At 43.8% G+C, this 18,391-nt stretch overlaps 1 protein-coding gene across 3 annotated transcripts in view; it reads right to left on the bottom strand.

The window, feature by feature from the left end:
- The window catches only part of rubcn (rubicon autophagy regulator), a 67,097-nt gene extending 55,418 nt beyond the window's left edge, over window positions 1-11,679 (bottom strand). For all 3 annotated transcript variants that reach the window (XM_045697401.1, XM_045697402.1, XM_045697403.1), the window contains exon 1: window positions 11,380-11,679. In XM_045697401.1, coding sequence (XP_045553357.1) covers window positions 11,380-11,417 — 38 coding nt within the window. In that variant the 5' untranslated portion in view covers window positions 11,418-11,679. The remainder of the gene's footprint in view (window positions 1-11,379) is intronic.
- Window positions 11,680-18,391: the final 6,712 nt, after the last annotated feature.

The following is an 18,391-nucleotide window of genomic DNA, read 5'->3' as shown; positions in this document are numbered from 1 at the left end:
CTTAACAATAACAGCACTTACAGATGACCGGCGCAGCTCTAGCAGGGCAGAGATTTCACGAACTGACTTGTTGGAAAGGTGGGATCCTATGACGGTGCCATGTTGAAAGTCAGTGAGCTCTTCAGTAAGGCCATTCTACTGCCAATGTTTGTCTATGGAGATTTCATGGCTGCGTGCTCGATTTGATTGGCTGTCCACATACTTTTGTACATATAGTGTATGTGAGAACGCTGCTTTCTCTGTCAACAGCTCAGTGTTCAACACCATTGCCCCCTCTAAGCTCGTCATCAAGCTTAGGACCCTGGGACTGAACACCACCCTATGCAACTGGATCTTGGACTTCCTGACCGGCCACATCACCACCACCACTCTGACCTTCAACACGTAGGCCCCACAGGGGTGTGTGCTTACTCCCCTCCTGTACTCCCTGTTCACCTCCCTGTTCACCCACCACTGCATGGCCACACAACTCCAAAACCATCAAGTTTCCTGATGACACGACAGTGGTAGGCCTAACCCCGGCGACGAGACAGTCTACAGGGAGGAGGTCAGTGACCTGGCAGTGTGGTGCCGGGACAACAACCAAGGAGCTGATCGTGGACTACAGGAATGGAATGGGGGGGTGGGCGAGCAGGCCCCCCATCCACATCGAGCGGGTCAAGAGCTTCTAGTTCCTCAGTGTCCAAATCGCTAAGGACTTAAAAATGGACGACTCACAAACAGTCGAAGAAGGAGCGAAAGTGCCTCTTACCCCTCAGGAAGTTGAAAAGGTTTGGCATGAGTCCTAAAAGCCTCAAAGTTCAACAGCTGCACTATTGAGAGAAGCTTAATTGGCTGCATCACTGCTTAGTATGGCAACAGCATCGCACTTGATCACATGGCGCTAGGTGGGTAGTGCGGACTAGGGATGAAACGGTTACTGGTTTCACGATAAACCAAGGTAAAATTCCCCATGGTTGGTATTACCGTTTCAAGTTTAATTATCATTAAAACCGTGTTTGATTACCACGGTTTGAAAAACTCACGGTAAATACTGTCCAGCATCAACCAAAGTTAGCAACAGTATGACGCAGGCGCAACGTGGGGTTTTGTTGTGTGTGAAAACATGGCGGAAGCCAGTGACAGCTCTCAGGAGATTTTTCAGCCTTGTAAGATGACCAAATCTGAAGTGTGGTCGTATTTTGGGTTTTACAAGAGTGCTGAGGGAAAATTAAATCAATGATGGTCACTCTGTCCGCAGAACATGCAAAAATAAATTGCCTGCAAAAGGGGGCAACACTTAATCTCTTGAGTCATCTTCGTGACCACCACCCACTACTTTATAGCGAATGGAAGGCAAGTTAACTTCTAGCTCAATGCATGATGTAGGGACTTCGGAAAGGGGGAAAATGTCATGGTTTGTCTGTCTAACTTGCTAATAGCTTGTCAATAATGTAAACTGAATCTTTAAGTGTTACCTACTCTCGTAACAACACTACAGGTTGTTCTGCTGCTGTATGCGTTGTGTGTCTGGAGACTCTATTCGCCCATTGCACACGATAACACGTGATGTAGTTTAGTCACCCAACCAACACATTCTGTTCATTTAAAATCCCGCAGATGTCGACTTGGTTGTAAAAGTGTTCCAACGGGAGAAACACTATAGACTCCTGTATTTATGTCAAGCAGCACCTTATTTCTTTATGAAGGAGAGAACGGACATACAAATCAGTGCTGTTCATTTGATTTGTTGACATATTTTGTGTTATTTTAATGTCATCACCTGCACATTGGATGTGTTTACATATGGTTGTATTGTCCTTACATGCACATTGCTTCACTTGTGTTGCTTTTATATGCACATTTGCTTACTTAAGGTTGTGTTCATTAAAACCTGCACTACGGAAACCTACATGGCCACATCTTTAATGTTATTATTTGAATGTTTATGCACACAAAGAGTGCATAATGCTGCTAATTTTATTTGTTGCTTTTCATATAAAACTTGGTGAAATGATTTCAGTGTATCAATAGTTTTTGAACATTTCCAGCACATTTGAACAATACTGTGATAGTACTGATAACCGTGATAATACTATTAGTACTGATAATACTGATAACCGTGATAATACGGATAATACTGATAACCGTGATAATACGGATAATACTGATAACCGTGATAATACTGATAACCGTGATAATACTGATAACCGTGATAACACTGATAATACGGATAACCGTGATAATACTGATAACCGTGATAATACTGATAATACTGATAACCGTGATAATACTGATAACCGTGATAATACTGATAACCGTGATAATACTGATAGTACTGATAATATGGATAACCGTGATAATACTGATAACCGTGATAATACTGATAACCGTGATAATACTGATAACCATGATAATACTGATAACCGTGATAATACTGATAATACTGATAACCGTGATAATACTGATAACCGTGATAATACTGATAACCGTGATAACACTGATAACCGTGATAATACTGATAATATGGATAACCGTGATAATACTGATAACCGTGATAACACTGATAACCGTGATAATACTGATAACCGTGATAATACTGATAAGCGTGATAATACTGATAACCGTGATAACACTGATAACCGTGATAATCTTGATAATAAGGATAACCGTGATCATTTTGGTCACTATAATCGTGATATGAAATGTTCATACCATTTCATCTCTAGTACGGACAGCCCAGTACACCACTGGGGCCGGGCTCCCTGCCACCCAGGACCTCTATATCAGGCGGTGTGGAAGGAAGGCCCGGAATACCATCAGACACCCAAGCCATAGACTTATCTCTGCTTCCGTACAGCAAGCGGCACTGGTGCATCAAGTCTGACACCAAGGCACTCCTGAACAGCTGCTATCCCCAAGCCATAAGACTGCTAAATAGCTAACAGAATGGCTACACGGACTGAATTGACCTTCGTATTTCTTTTGAATTGCACACTCACGTTAACACACACAAAACATGCACACACATTTATACTGACTCTTCACACACGCATTCACATACAATCATCATTTAGCTGCTGCTACTCTGTTTATCATATATCCTGATGCCTAGTCACCTTACCCCTATACATACCTACCTCTACAGTATCCCTGTACATTGTTAATATGGTACTGACCCTGTATATAGTCACCTTATCCCTATACATACCTACCTCTACAGTATCCCTGCACATTGTTAATATGGTACTGACCCTGTATATAGTCACCTTACCCCTATACATACCTACCTCTACAGTATCCCTGTACATTGTTAATATGGTACTGACCCTGTATATAGTCACCTTACCCCTATACATACCTACCTCTAGAGTATCCCTGCACATTGTTAATATGGTACTGACCCTGTATATAGTCACCTTACCCCTAAACATACCTACCTCTACAGTATCCCTGCACATTGTTAATATGGTACTGACCCTGTATATAGTCACCTTATCCCTATACATACCTACCTCTACAGTATCCCTGTACATTGTTAATATGGTACTGACCCTGTATATAGTCACCTTATCCCTATACATACCTACCTCTACAGTATCCCTGTACATTGTTAATATGGTACTGACCCTGTATATAGTCACCTTACCCCTAAACATACCTACCTCTACAGTATCCCTGTACATTGTTAATATGGTACTGACCCTGTATATAGTCACCTTACCCCTATACATACCTACCTCTACAGTATCCCTGTACATTGTTAATATGGTACTGAACTGACCCTGTATATAGTCACCTTACCCCTATACATACCTACCTCTACAGTATCCCTGTACATTGTTAATATGGTACTGACCCTGTATATAGTCACCTTACCCCTATACATACCTACCTCTACAGTATCCCTGCACATTGTTAATATGGTACTGACCCTGTATATAGTCACCTTACCCCTATACATACCTACCTCTACAGTATCCCTGTACATTGTTAATATGGTACTGAACTGACCCTGTATATAGTCACCTTATCCCTATACATACCTACCTCTACAGTATCCCTGTACATTGTTAATATGGTACTGAATATGGTACTGACCCTGTATATAGTCACCTTATCCCTATACATACCTACCTCTACAGTATCCCTGTACATTGTTAATATGGTACTGAACTGACCCTGTATATAGTCACCTTACCCCTATACATACCTACCTCTACAGTATCCCTGCACATTGTTAATATGGTACTGACCCTGTATATAGTCACCTTACCCCTATACATATCTACCTCTACAGTATCCCTGTACATTGTTAATATGGTACTGACCCTGTATATAGTCACCTTACCCCTATACATACCTACCTCTACAGTATCCCTGTACATTGTTAATATGGTACTGACCCTGTATATAGTCACCTTACCCCTAAACATACCTACCTCTACAGTATCCCTGTACATTGTTAATATGGTACTGACCCTGTATATAGTCACCTTACCCCTAAACATACCTACCTCTACAGTATCCCTGCACATTGTTAATATGGTACTGACCCTGTATATAGTCACCTTACCCCTATACATATCTACCTCTACAGTATCCCTGTACATTGTTAATATGGTACTGACCCTGTATATAGTCACCTTATCCCTATACATACCTACCTCTACAGTATCCCTGTACATTGTTAATATGGTACTGACCCTGTATATAGTCACCTTATCCCTATACATACCTACCTCTACAGTATCCCTGCACATTGTTAATATGGTACTGACCCTGTATATAGTCACCTTACCCCTATACATACCTACCTCTACAGTATCCCTGTACATTGTTAATATGGTACTGACCCTGTATATAGTCACCTTACCCCTAAACATACCTACCTCTACAGTATCCCTGCACATTGTTAATATGGACTGACTGACCCTGTATATAGTCACCTTACCCCTATACATACCTACCTCTACAGTATCCCTGTACATTGTTAATATGGTACTGACCCTGTATATAGTCACCTTACCCCTATACATACCTACCTCTACAGTATCCCTGTACATTGTTAATATGGTACTGACCCTGTATATAGTCACCTTATCCCTATACATACCTACCTCTACAGTATCCCTGCACATTGTTAATATGGTACTGACCCTGTATATAGTCACCTTACCCCTATACATACCTACCTCTACAGTATCCCTGCACATTGTTAATATGGTACTGACCCTGTATATAGTCACCTTACCCCTAAACATACCTACCTCTACAGTATCCCTGTACATTGTTAATATGGTACTGACCCTGTATATAGTCACCTTACCCCTAAACATACCTACCTCTACAGTATCCCTGCACATTGTTAATATGGTACTGAACTGACCCTGTATATAGTCACCTTACCCCTATACATACCTACCTCTACAGTATCCCTGTACATTGTTAATATGGTACTGACCCTGTATGTAGCTTCTTACTTTCTCATGTTCTATTTATTTCTAGTGTGTTTTTGTTCTATATTGATTGCTGCGTTGTTGGGTTTGAAGGTTGCAAGAAAAGGCATTTCACTGTTACTCATGACACATGACATTAAAACTTGAGACACAACAGACAAGCTCATTTCCAGGACTTCCTTCTTTTTCCTCCAAGTCAGCAGCTACTGTAGCTGGAAGCGACACAGTCTCTTCCCCACACACTACGACCACACCAGGGTTTCTGTTCGGAAAATGTGGCACCGGGCATTTTAAATTTAACGGATATTTGAGAAATTTACCGGACCCATATGCATTGGGTGCGTAACCTGATTAGGGCGTCCACCCACGGTGTTGAGAATGACAGAAATCATATTAACAACAACAAAATACAATCGACGACGCAACGAATTCCTGATGAGCACTTTGAAGATGTTAGAAGAATGGTCCGTATTAACTTTCTCAGACAACAAGACGATTAAACAAACAGCAGAATTACTAGCCTGTCAATCTACAATCCCCCCCACCGTAGTAAAAAAAAAAGTTCACCGTCCTATTCTATTGGTCAGCTTGTTGAGAAAGAAATCACCTAGGCTTATTGTTAACAGACTCCGGGACAGTTGTTAACCTCTCTGGGCTACGTCCCACCTAGTCAACAGCCAGTGGAATCCCGTGGCGCGATATTCAAATACCTTAGAAATGCTATTACTTCAATTTCTCAAACATTGACTATTTTACACCATTTTAAAGACAAGACTCTCTTTAATCTAACCACACTGTCCGATTTCAAAAAGGCTTTACAACGAAAGAAAAACATTAGATTATGTCAGCAGAGTACCCAGCCAGAAATAATCAGACACCTATTTTTCAAGCTAGCATATAATGTCACAAAAACCAAAACCACAGCTAAATGCAGAACTAACCTTTGATGATCTTCATCAGATGACACTCCTAGGACATTATGTTATACAATACATGCATGTTTTGTTCAATCAAGTTCATATTTATATCAAAAACCAGCTTTTTTAAGAAATCGGACAATGTGGTTAGATTAACGAGAGTCTTGTCTTTAAAATGGTGTAAAATAGTCATATGTTTGAAAAATTTAAGAAATAGCATTTCTAAGGTATTTGAATATCGCGCCACTCGATTCCACTGGCTGTTGACTAGGAGGGACGATTTCATCCCACATACCCGAGAGAGGTCAACAGACTCCGGGACAGTCGTCAACAGACTCCGGGACAGTCGTCAACAGACTCCGGGACAGTCGTCAACAGACTCCGGGACAGTAGATCCCAAATTCATAAAACCAAGAGGCCACACACACACACACCCCCCACACACACACCCACACACACACACACACACACACACACACACTCTCCCACACACACTCTCCCACACACACTCTCCCACACTCTCACACACACACACACACTCTCCCACACACACACACACACTCTCCCACACACACACACACACTCTCCCACACACACACTCTCCCACACACACACTCTCCCACACACACACTCTCCCACACACACACTCTCCCACACACACACTCTCCCACACACACACTCTCCCACACACACTCTCCCCACACACTCTCCCCACACACACACACACTCTCTCCCTCAAACACACACACACACCACTCTCTCCCTCCCTCACACACACACACACTCTCTCCCTCCCTCACACACACACTCTCTCCCTCCCTCACACACACACACTCTCCCTCCCTCACACACACACACACACACAACACACACACTCTCTCCCTCCCTCACACACACACACACACACTCTCTCTCCCTCCCTCACACACACACACACACTCTCCCTCCCTCACACACACACACACACTCTCCCTCCCTCACACACTCACTCTCCCTCCCTCACACACTCTCCCTCCCTCACACACTCTCCCTCCCTCACACACACTCTCCCACACACACACTCTCCCACACACACACACTCTCCCACACACACACACTCTCCCACACACACACACACTCTCCCACACACACTCACACACTCCCCCACACTCTCCCACACACACACTCTCCCACACACACACACTCTCCACACACCCACACACACACACTCTCCCACACACACACACACACACACTCTCCCCACACACACACACACACACTCTCCCCAAACACCCACACACACACACCACACTCTCCCACACACACACACACTCTCTCCCTCCCTCACACACACTCTCTCTCCCTCCCTCACAACAATCTCTCCACACACACACACACTCTCTCCCTCCCACACACACACTCTCTCTCTCCCTCCCTCACACACACACTCCCTCTCTCCCTCCCTCTCACACACACACTCTCTCTCTCCCTCACACACACACACACACACACACCTCTCCCTCCCTCACACACACACACACACACTCTCTCTCCCTCCCTCACACACACTCTCCCACACACACACACTCTCCCACACACACACACTCTCCCACACACACACACACTCTCCCACACACACTCTCCCACACCCACACACACTCTCCCACACACACTCTCTCCACACACACACCTCCCACACACACACACTCCCCCACACACACACACACACACTCTCCCCCAACACCCACACACACACACACCCACACACTCTCCCACACACACACACACTCTCTCCCTCCCTCACACACACACACACTCTCTCCCTCCCTCACACACACACTCTCTCCTCCCTCACACACACACTCTCTCCACCCACACACACACTCTCTCCCTCCCACACACACACACTCACTCTCTCCCTCCCTCACACACACACACTCTCTCTCCCTCCCTTCCTCACACACACACACTCTCTCTCCCTCCCTCACACACACACTCTCTCTCCCTCCCACACACACACACTCTCTCCCTCCCTCACACACACTCTCTCCCTCCCTCACACACTCTCTCCCTCCCTCACACACACTCTCTCCCTCCCTCACACACTCTCTCCCTCCCTCACACACTCTCTCCCTCCCTCACACACTCTCTCTCCCTCACACACACACACACTCTCTCCCTCCCTCACACACACACACACACTCTCTCCCTCTCTCCTCCCTCACACACACACACCTCTCTCTCTCCCTCGCACACACCCTCTCCCTCCCTCGCACACACCCTCTCCCTCCCTCGCACACACCCTCTCCCTCCCTCGCACACACCCTCTCCCTCCCTCGCACACACCCTCTCCCTCACTCGCACACACCTCTCTCTCCTCTCCCTCACACACACTCTCTCTCTCCCTCACACACACACTCTCTCTCTCCCTCACACACACACTCTCTCTCTCTCTCTCCCTCACACTCTCTCTCTCCCTCACACACACACTCTCTCTCTCTCTCTCCCTCACACTCTCTCTCTCCCTCACACACACAGTCTCTCTCTCTCCCTCACACACACAGTCTCTCTCTCTCCCTCACACACACAGTCTCTCTCTCTCCCTCACTCTCTCTCTCTCTCTCCCCACACACACACACACACACACACACACACGAAAGTCTTGGGTCTTCTCATGACTCAAATCTGGAGCGAAGTATGCCAGAAATGAGGCCTGAAACATCCCATTCAGGTTCAATAACAAAATAAATCTAATTTGATTCAGGAGATGCGGTTGAGAGAAATGGTTGGTCAGTCTTATGGATGTGAAATAGGCTGTGTGGAGTAAACAACGTTACATTCATGACCATTACAGGCTCTTTCAGTGTGCTAAGACAGCAGTACCTTTAGTGAGGACTACCACGAGTTCAACCATGGACTGTTCTAATCAAATCAACATGACATTTTAAACCAGAGAAAGGCCAGAACATGGGACAAACACATTCTCCCTGCTATAGTTTTACAGGAGGAGGTGGTGGTGTTAGTGTGTATGTGTGTCACTGCTTCATGACTACTGGAGTCGTCGGTCAGTGATTATAGAGTCGTCCAATCTCCCAAGCAGTCACACAGATCAAAGAAAACGTCAACAACAGGGCAGTGAGGAGAGGCATGGGCCCCTAGTTCCTACCTACATATCTGTGTAGTTCAATAAACAAGTTAGGAATTATGTGTTGCTGTAATTAGAGGTGGACCAATTAATCGGCATGGCCAATTAATTAGGGCCGATTTCAAGTTTCCATAACAAATCGGTAGTCGGCCTTTTTGGATGCAGATTACGGCCGATTACATCAACGAGGAAACTGCGTGGCAGGCTGACTACCTGTTATGTGAGTGCAGACTTGCTTCCATTCAGCCACAAGAGCATTGGTTAGGTCGGGCACTAATGTTGGACGATTAGGGAGTCAGCGTTCCAATTCATCTCAAAGGTGTTCGATGGGGTTGAGGTCAGGTCTCTGTGCAGGCCAGTCAAGTTCTTCCACACCGATCTTGACAAACCACTTCTGTATGGACCTCACTTTGTGCACTGGGGCTGAAATAGGAAAGGGCCTTTCCCAAATTGTTGCCACAAAGTTGGAAGCACAGAAATGTCTAGAATGTAGCATTAAGATTTCCCTTCACTGGAACTAAGGGGCCTAGCCCAAACCATGAAAAACAGCCCCAAACCATTATTCCTCCTCCACCAAACTTTACAGTTGGCGTTGGCATTATGCATTTGGGCAGGTAGCGTTTTCCTGCCATCCGCCAAACCCAAATTCGTCCGTTGGACTGCCAGATGGTGAAGCGTGATTCATCACTCCAGAGAAAGCGTTTCCACTGCTCCAGAGTCAAATGGCGGTGAGCTTCACAACACTCCAGCCGACGCTTGGCATTGCGCATGGTGATCTCAGGCTTGCGTGTGGCTGCTCTGCCATGGAAACCTATTTCATGAATCTCCCAACTAACAGTTCTGTTAGTGCTGACATTGCTTCCAGAGGCAGTTTGGAAATCAGTAGTGAGTGCTCTAGCAGGGAAGAAATTGGACGAACTGACTTGTTGGAAAGGTGTCATCATATGATGATGCCACATTGAACGTCATTAAGCTCTTCAGTAAGGCCATTCTACTGCCAATGTTTGTCTATGGAGATTGCACGGCTGAGTGCTCGATTTTACACAGCCGTCGGCAACAGCTGTGGCTGAAATAGCTGAAATATTTGAAGGGGTGTCCACATACTTTTGTGTGTGTGTGTGAGATATATAGTGTAGCATGGTACATTACATACAATAAGGTCTGTCTGTTGTGGAAAGCACGAAAAGGATTGTTTTGATCGGCAGTTAATACAACATGGGTAACTGTTGTTGCTATAGTGTGGACTGAGCCTCTTCCCAAAACTTAGCAAACAGAGGTGGCTTGTTGCTAACAACCTGGTCTTAGAACAATGTACAAATGTGGTGTTGGTTAGCTGCCAAGTTACATAAACTGATCATTTATTGACTGTAAATCCCTGCGTCATACATAGATAACACTGTAGACTAAACCCTGTAGACTAAACCCCAGTCAATCAAATAGCAAAGACTGCCGTATGACCTCAGTCAGCTAGCTAGGCGCCTGTCTTGCAAACACAAAGAATTATTCATTAACCCCGGCAATGTAAATTCTATAAAACAGCTACCCCTTTGGGTAAGCAGCAATTTGCCATACCAAAAACATTGCCCGTTCCTTCGAGAGTATGCTAGTTAAGTAGCTATTTAACTAACGTTAGCTAGCTAGCTAGTTAGTTAGTTAAGCGTCATCTAGCTAATGCTAGTTTAGCTAACTAGCTAGCAAATATATGAGGTATTATTGGACGTGACATGGTACTGAACTGAGGAAAACATTTTAAAATTCTATTTCAGATGTTTGTATTCGTAAACATCCAAAATGTAGTCAACGAGCTAGTCGACTAAGCTAACTTTAGCTAACAAGCATCAACATGCAAACTTGATTAGCTAGCTAGCATGGTTAGCCGACTCCCCACCCAGTCCCTCACCTGCGTTCCTGGGCTTTTTCCTCCGATGTAATCTCCATTTCCTCGAAGCAGGGGGGGAAACGGAATACGCTATCAGCTTCCCCCCAAGTCCCCTTCCAGTACGCACAAGTCACCGGCCACTTACAGTCGGTGGCTTAAAATGAGCTCGTCGGTCGCATTCACTTTGACTAGGAGTGTGACTGTAGTCCAACATGAACGCTGTCAGTGTCAAAATCGCAAGTCTAAACAGTAGGACAGGTCTAAACAGTAGGACAGGCCTAAACAGAAACACAACCGCATGACTTCAGTGGGCGGGATTGATCTTTCTCAGGCTCCTACTCCAACTCTTTGACACAGGTTGATTTGTAGGTGATATATTGACATTTATTTTTTGCTGGAGCTATTTAATGCAAACTAGCCTCATACTGATCTGATCTGTGAGTTATTCTAATGAACATGCCTGCATATTTTCTACCTTACTCAAGTGTCCTCTATTCTCTGTTGAATCAAGTCTGGGACATTAAATGTCAACTTTCACATTATTATTTGTAGCTGGTGGGGGATGAATTAATGACAGCCTTGAACGCCACTTTTGTTTGAAAAAGTGGAGTGTGAGAGAGTGAGAAAGAGAGAGAACCCTTCACCACCAGCAGGTTATATATATATATATATATATATATATATATATATATATATATATATATATATATATATATGTGTGTATGTATATATGTATATGTATGTGTATGTGTATGTGTGTATGTGTATGTGTGTATATATATAAATTCTTATAAATATATTAATATGTGTGTGTGTACATATATATACAGTATCAGTCAAAAGTTTGGACACGCCAACTCATTCCAGGGTTTTTCTTTATTTTTACTATTTTCTACATTTTACAATAATAGTGAAGACATCAAAACTATGAAATAACACATATGGAATCATGTAGTAACCAAAAAAGTGTTAAACAAATCAAAATAGATTTGAGATTCTTCAATGTAGCCACCTTTTGCCTTGATGACAGATCTGCACACTCGTGGCATTCTCTCAACCAGCTTCATGAGGTAGTCACCTGGAATGCATTTCAATTAACAGGTGCGCCTTGTTAAAAGTTAATTTGTGGAATTTCATTCCTTATTAATGCATTTGAGCCAATCAGTTGTGTTGTGACAAGAGAGGGGTGGTATATAGATGATAGCCCTATTTGATAAAAGACAAAGTCCATATTATGGCAAGAACAGCTCAAATAAGCAAAGAGAAACATCAGTCCATCATTACTTTAAGACATGAAGCTCAGTCAATGCAGATATTTCAGTAACTTTGAAAGTTTCTTCAAGTGCAGTCGCAAAAACCAACAACCGCTATGATGAAACTGGCTCTCATGAGGACTGTCACAGGAAAGGAAAAGCCAGAGTTACCTCTGCTGCAGAGGATGAGTTCATTAGAGTTAACTGCACCTCAGATTGCAGCCCAAATAAATACTTCACAGAGTTCAAGTAACAGACACATCTCAACATCAACTGTTCAAAGGAGACTGTGTGAATCAGGCCTTCATGATCAAATTGCAGCAAAGAAACCACTACTAAAGGACACCAATGAGAAGAAGAGACTTGCTTGGGCCAAAAAACACGAGCAATGGACATTAGACCAGTGGAAATCTGTCCTTTGGTCTGATGAGTCCAAAAGTGAGATTTTTGGTTCCTACCGCCGTGTCTTTGTGAGACGCAGAGTAGGTGAACGGATGATCTCCGCATGTGTGGTTCCCACCGTGAAGCATGGAGGAAGTGTGATGGTGCTTTGCTGGTGACACTGTCTGTGATTCATTTAGAATTCAAGGCACACTTAACCAGCATGGCTACCACAGCATTCTGCAGCGATACACCATCCCATCTGGTTAGCGCTTAGTGGGACTATCATTTGTTTTTCAACAGGACAATGACCCAAACACACACCTCCAGGCTGTGTAAGGGCTATTTGACCAAGAAGGAGAATGATAGAGTGCTGCATGTGATAGAGTGCAGATTACCTGGCCTCCACAATCCCCCGACCTCAACCCAATTCATTCCCAGGCTGTGTCACAACCGGCCGTGATCGGGATTCCCATAGCGCGGCGCGCAATTGAGAGTTTGCCTGGGGGGTTTGGCCGGGGGGTAGGCCGTCATTGTAAATAAGAATTTGTTCTTAACTGACTTGCCTGGTTAAATAAAGATTTAAAAAATTAAAAAGAGTGAAGAAAAAGCGCTCAACATATGTGGGAACTCATTCAAGACTTTTGGAAAAGCATTCCTCATGAAGCTGGTTGAGAGAATATGTGTCCAAACTTTGACTGGTACTATATATATATATATATATATATATTATTATTATTATTATTAAAAAAAAAATTCTTCATCTGAACCCTTCCCTTCTCATTGGATTTGAATAATAGAAACCTCACAGCCTACGATAACAATCCTACTGCCAGTGAGAATGTAGAGCCTGTTTGATAATGTTCTATTCAAAGTATTATACAAATGTTTAGTAACCTACCTCTGTTACGGTGTTGGTTGGTTTTTTCATTTCATACATTTCATACATTTCATACATTTCATACAAAGCCTGCTAATATCTTGACAATGCTGCCACCTGCTGGTGCTGAAGGGTTCTCTCTCTTTCTCACTTTCTCACCTTCTCCCTCAATTCAATTCAATTCAATTTAAGGGCTTTATTGGCATGGGAAAACATATGTTAACATTGCCAAAGCAAGTGAAGTAGATAATAAACAAAAGAGAAATAAAGAACAAAAATTAACAGTAAACATTACACTCACAGAAGATCCAAAATAATAAAGACATTTCAAATGTCATATTATGTCTATGTACAGTGTTGTAACGATGTGCACGGTGGCAGATGTAGGTATGGGCGACATGGGCAGTCGCCCAGGGTGTAATCTTGCAATTTCTGGGGGGGAATGGTGACATTTGCGCGATCGGTTTTCTATCGCTCATTTGCACGTCATGTCAATGATATCATGTCACCGTGTGGGACTGTGGGTATATTAACCTTGTCGCAGTGGGCGCCCTGATTCTGGTTTGTGAGCTAGGCAGGCTACTGCCTGGGAAGGTCTCCCACTCAGAAGTACGAGATGGGGAGGGGGACAGGGGTAGGTTGACCTCAGGTCTCCCCACTGGAATCCCGAGGTAGGAGGAGCGGGGGAATCTATCAAATAGTGCATCTCTAACTTTGTACAGTACTAATGCAATTAGTAAAATCAGTCACACTACGAAATGCTACCAAATAAGTCACAATTCATTCATAATACTGTGAATATATAGTTTCACAGACATATTGTTAGCATTTTTTTCTGGTTTGTGCGAAATCGTTAAGAATAATATAGAACCAGTCTGCACACCACCAAGGTGAATTGGTTTAGTCTTGACTCTTGGTTGACAGTGTTGGCGGATGGGGAATGTATTGATGCCAAATCAACACAAACGGATAAGAAAAGGTCTAAGCCATCAGTGACCAGTTTAGGAAAAAAAGGAAAGAAGAGGAGAAACGCGCAAAAGATAAAGGTATGCAGCTATGTCATCTCTTCATGAGTATAATATTATGCATGTAATGAAATAGGCTAGTATAAAACGTATGGTTGTTAGCCTATGTTGCTTTGCTATGCTATTACACATAGGGCGACAATATTCAATAACTAGCTTACATAACATTGGATATAATTTCACACAGTTTCATCATGATAACGTGTGTAGCCTGCAGCAAAACGATTACAACCTAACGAGCACATTATTGATTTGGTTAACTTTCATTGAGGTGACATCGTAAAGGTTTCCTGTGATTGTATTGTCTAGGTCCTGGGCTCAGTAAGGGGAATTTCCAGTGCTGTAGGCTAACTTAAAATATGTCTATATTATGCTGATATTTTGTATCTTTTGTGATATATTGGGTCTTCAGGGGTGTCTTATGCCTAGAATTAGCCAAGGAGGTTGTATGGTTCATTTGGTTCCTATTCTGAATGTTTTATAAATTGTGCATAATGACATGTATATTTAATTGTGCAACAAATGTATTTAGGCTGTCAGACTCATATACTGTATTTTAATGCAAATTCAGGGGCACTTCTGAAATATTTTGGAGCACCCTCTGGCACTGGCCAGGATAAGGAGCCATCCACCTCCTCGGTCACACAGACCTCTTCAGAAATGATCTCAGAGCCTCAGGATGAGGAACCATCCTCCTCCTCAGTCACACAGACCTCTTCAGAAATGATCTCAGAGCCTCAGGATGAGAAGCCATCCACCTCCTCAGCCACACAGACCTCTTCAGAAATGATCTCAGAGCCTCAGGATGAGGAACCATCCACCTCCTCAGTCACACAGACCTCTTCAGAAATGATCTCGGAGCCTGAGGATGAGAAGCCATCCACCTCCTCAGTCACACAGACCTCTTCAGAAATGATCTCAGAGCGTCAGGATGAAGACCCATTTGCTTCCACTTCTCCCAAACAGGATTATTCAGGTGTGTTTGTGCGCGCACGTGTGTGTGTGTGTGTGTGTGTGTGTGTGTGTGTGTGTGTGTGTGTGTGTGTGTGTGTGTGTGTGTGTGTGTGTGTGTGTGTGTGTGTGTGTGTGTGTGGGTACACGCACATGTGTTTATGTGTGCATCCCTGCATAACATAAACAAAATAAATACTTTTCCTTTTGCAAAGTTTTAAGTTTCCAAGTTTCTATTGTAGGTAACAATGATGATTGTATTATTACTGGGTATGTATGTGGAATGTTCCACCAGTATAAATGCTGTGAATAACGTGTGTAAACTAATGCCCATGTGCTCTCCATTAGAAATACCTGTAGCAGAAAATCCTGCTGCTGAGGATGAACCACTGTCTACAGACCCTGTCTACAGACCCTGTCTACAGATCCTGTCTACAGATCCTGTCTACAGACCCTGTCTACAGATCCTGTCTACAGACCCTGTCTACAGACCCTGTCTACAGATCCTGTCTACAGACCCTGTCTACAGACCCTGTCTACAGACCCTGTCTACAGATCCTGTCTACAGACCCTGTCTACAGACCCTGTCTACAGATCCTGTCTACAGATCCTGCTGACTGGCCTTCAGTTCTGACTGACAGAATTCGGACACAACTAGTTTGCAGAGGACCAAGTGAGGTACCACCTAACTCTGTTTTCCCAAGGAATGAGAGTGATGGAAGAAGTTGCCACCACCAGTATTTCAGGAAGACCTTGGTGAGTGGTGAAACAAACCCTAGAAGTTGGTTGGTGTATTCTGAAAGAAACAACAGCCTCTTCTGCTTCTGCTGCAAACTATTTTCTAAGAACAAAATTAATTTAACAAACTCAGGACTGACAGACATGCAAGTTATTTGCTGACTTCACACGACAGCAGTCCAGAACACCAAAACTGCATGAAAACACAGAAAGAACTGGCAATGAGGATAAAAAAAGGGGAAACAATTGATGAGCATGAGATGGCACTTATGGAGGTTAAGAGGATAAGATGGAGAAAGGTGTTGACACGTCTGGCGTCTGTTGTGTAGTCTCTGACAATAAGAAATCTGGCACTAAGGGGACACACAGGAACACTGTACTCTCCATCAAATGGACATTTCCTCAAAGAGGTTGAACTGATGGCACAATTTGATCCAGTCATGAAAGAGCACCTTAACCGTGTCCAAAAAGGGACCTCGAGTCACACCACCAGCTACCTTGGCCACCAAACACAGAATTAACTCATTGATTTGTTGAGCAGCAAGGTCATTTCAATAATGGTGAGTGACATCAAGCTGGCAAAATTCTTCTCTATCATTCTAGATTGCACCTCAGATGTCAGCCACACTGAACAGTTGTCAGTTGTGATTAGAATTGTGTCACTGAAGGAGGAGCCCCACATAAAGAAAATGTATGGAGAAAAATGTTTTATGAAATGTATGCATTCACTACTGTAAGTCGCTCTGGAAAAGAGCGTCTGCTAAAATGACTAAAATGTAAATGTAAAGGAACATTTTATGGGGTTTTTGGAGGCAGAGGAGTCCACGGGCCAACATTTGGAATCCCTTATTCTCAAAAGATTAGAGGAGATAAAAAATCATTTTGAGGACTGCAGAGGACAGTCTTATGATAATGGGGCCAACATGGGAGGCAAAAACATGGGGCCAACATGGGAGGCAAAAACAAAGGTGTCCAAGCCAGACTCCTGGAAATGAATCAAAGAGCTCTATTTGTACCATGTGGGGCTCACACATTGAACCTGGTTGTGGCTGATGCTGCTAAAAGTTCTGTAGATGCCACAGGTTTCATTGGCATGTTACACAAACTGTACACCTTGTTCTCAGCCTCCAGACAGAGATGGGCCATCCTGAAAAAACATGTGGACATCACTTTGAAGATGTGGACTGAGACGAGGTGGGAGAGTAAAGTTAAGAGTGTTTAGACACTGAGGTATCAGGCAGCAGCGGTGAGAGAGGCACTGAGGTATCAGGCAGCAGCGGTGAGAGAGGCACTGAGGTATCAGGCAGCAGCGGTGAGAGAGGTACTGAGGTATCAGGCAGCAGCGGTGAGAGAGGTACTGAGGTATCAGGCAGCAGCGGTGAGAGATGCACTGATTGAGGTGAGGGATTAAACCAAAGACCCTGTGATAAAGATTGTCCTTGTCAGAGGAGGTGGGATCATACCGCTTCAGCGTCTGTACAGTGGTGTGGTATGACATCTGGAGCCAGATCCAACATGTGATCAAGCTGATGTAGTCTCCCAGTATGCATGTGGATGTTGCAGTCAGTCTTCTCAGAAAGACAGAGAGAGGTCTCAGCAACTACAGGGCAACACAAACGTCAGCCGAGGATATTTGCGAGGGTATGAATGTAGAGGCCGTTCTACAACAAAAAAGGCTGAGGTCCACAATGCGGCACTTCATACGAATCATTTGATCAGATCAAATCAAACTTTATTTGTCACATGCGCCGAATACAAAAAGTGTAGACTTTACTGTGAAATGCTTACTTACAAGCCCTTAACCA

This window comes from Salmo salar, chromosome ssa16, assembly GCF_905237065.1.
Source record: "Salmo salar chromosome ssa16, Ssal_v3.1, whole genome shotgun sequence".
Taxonomy (NCBI): domain Eukaryota; kingdom Metazoa; phylum Chordata; class Actinopteri; order Salmoniformes; family Salmonidae; genus Salmo; species Salmo salar.
The sequence above is the reverse complement of the archived record's forward strand: the minus strand, read 5'-3'. Positions and strand labels throughout refer to the sequence as shown.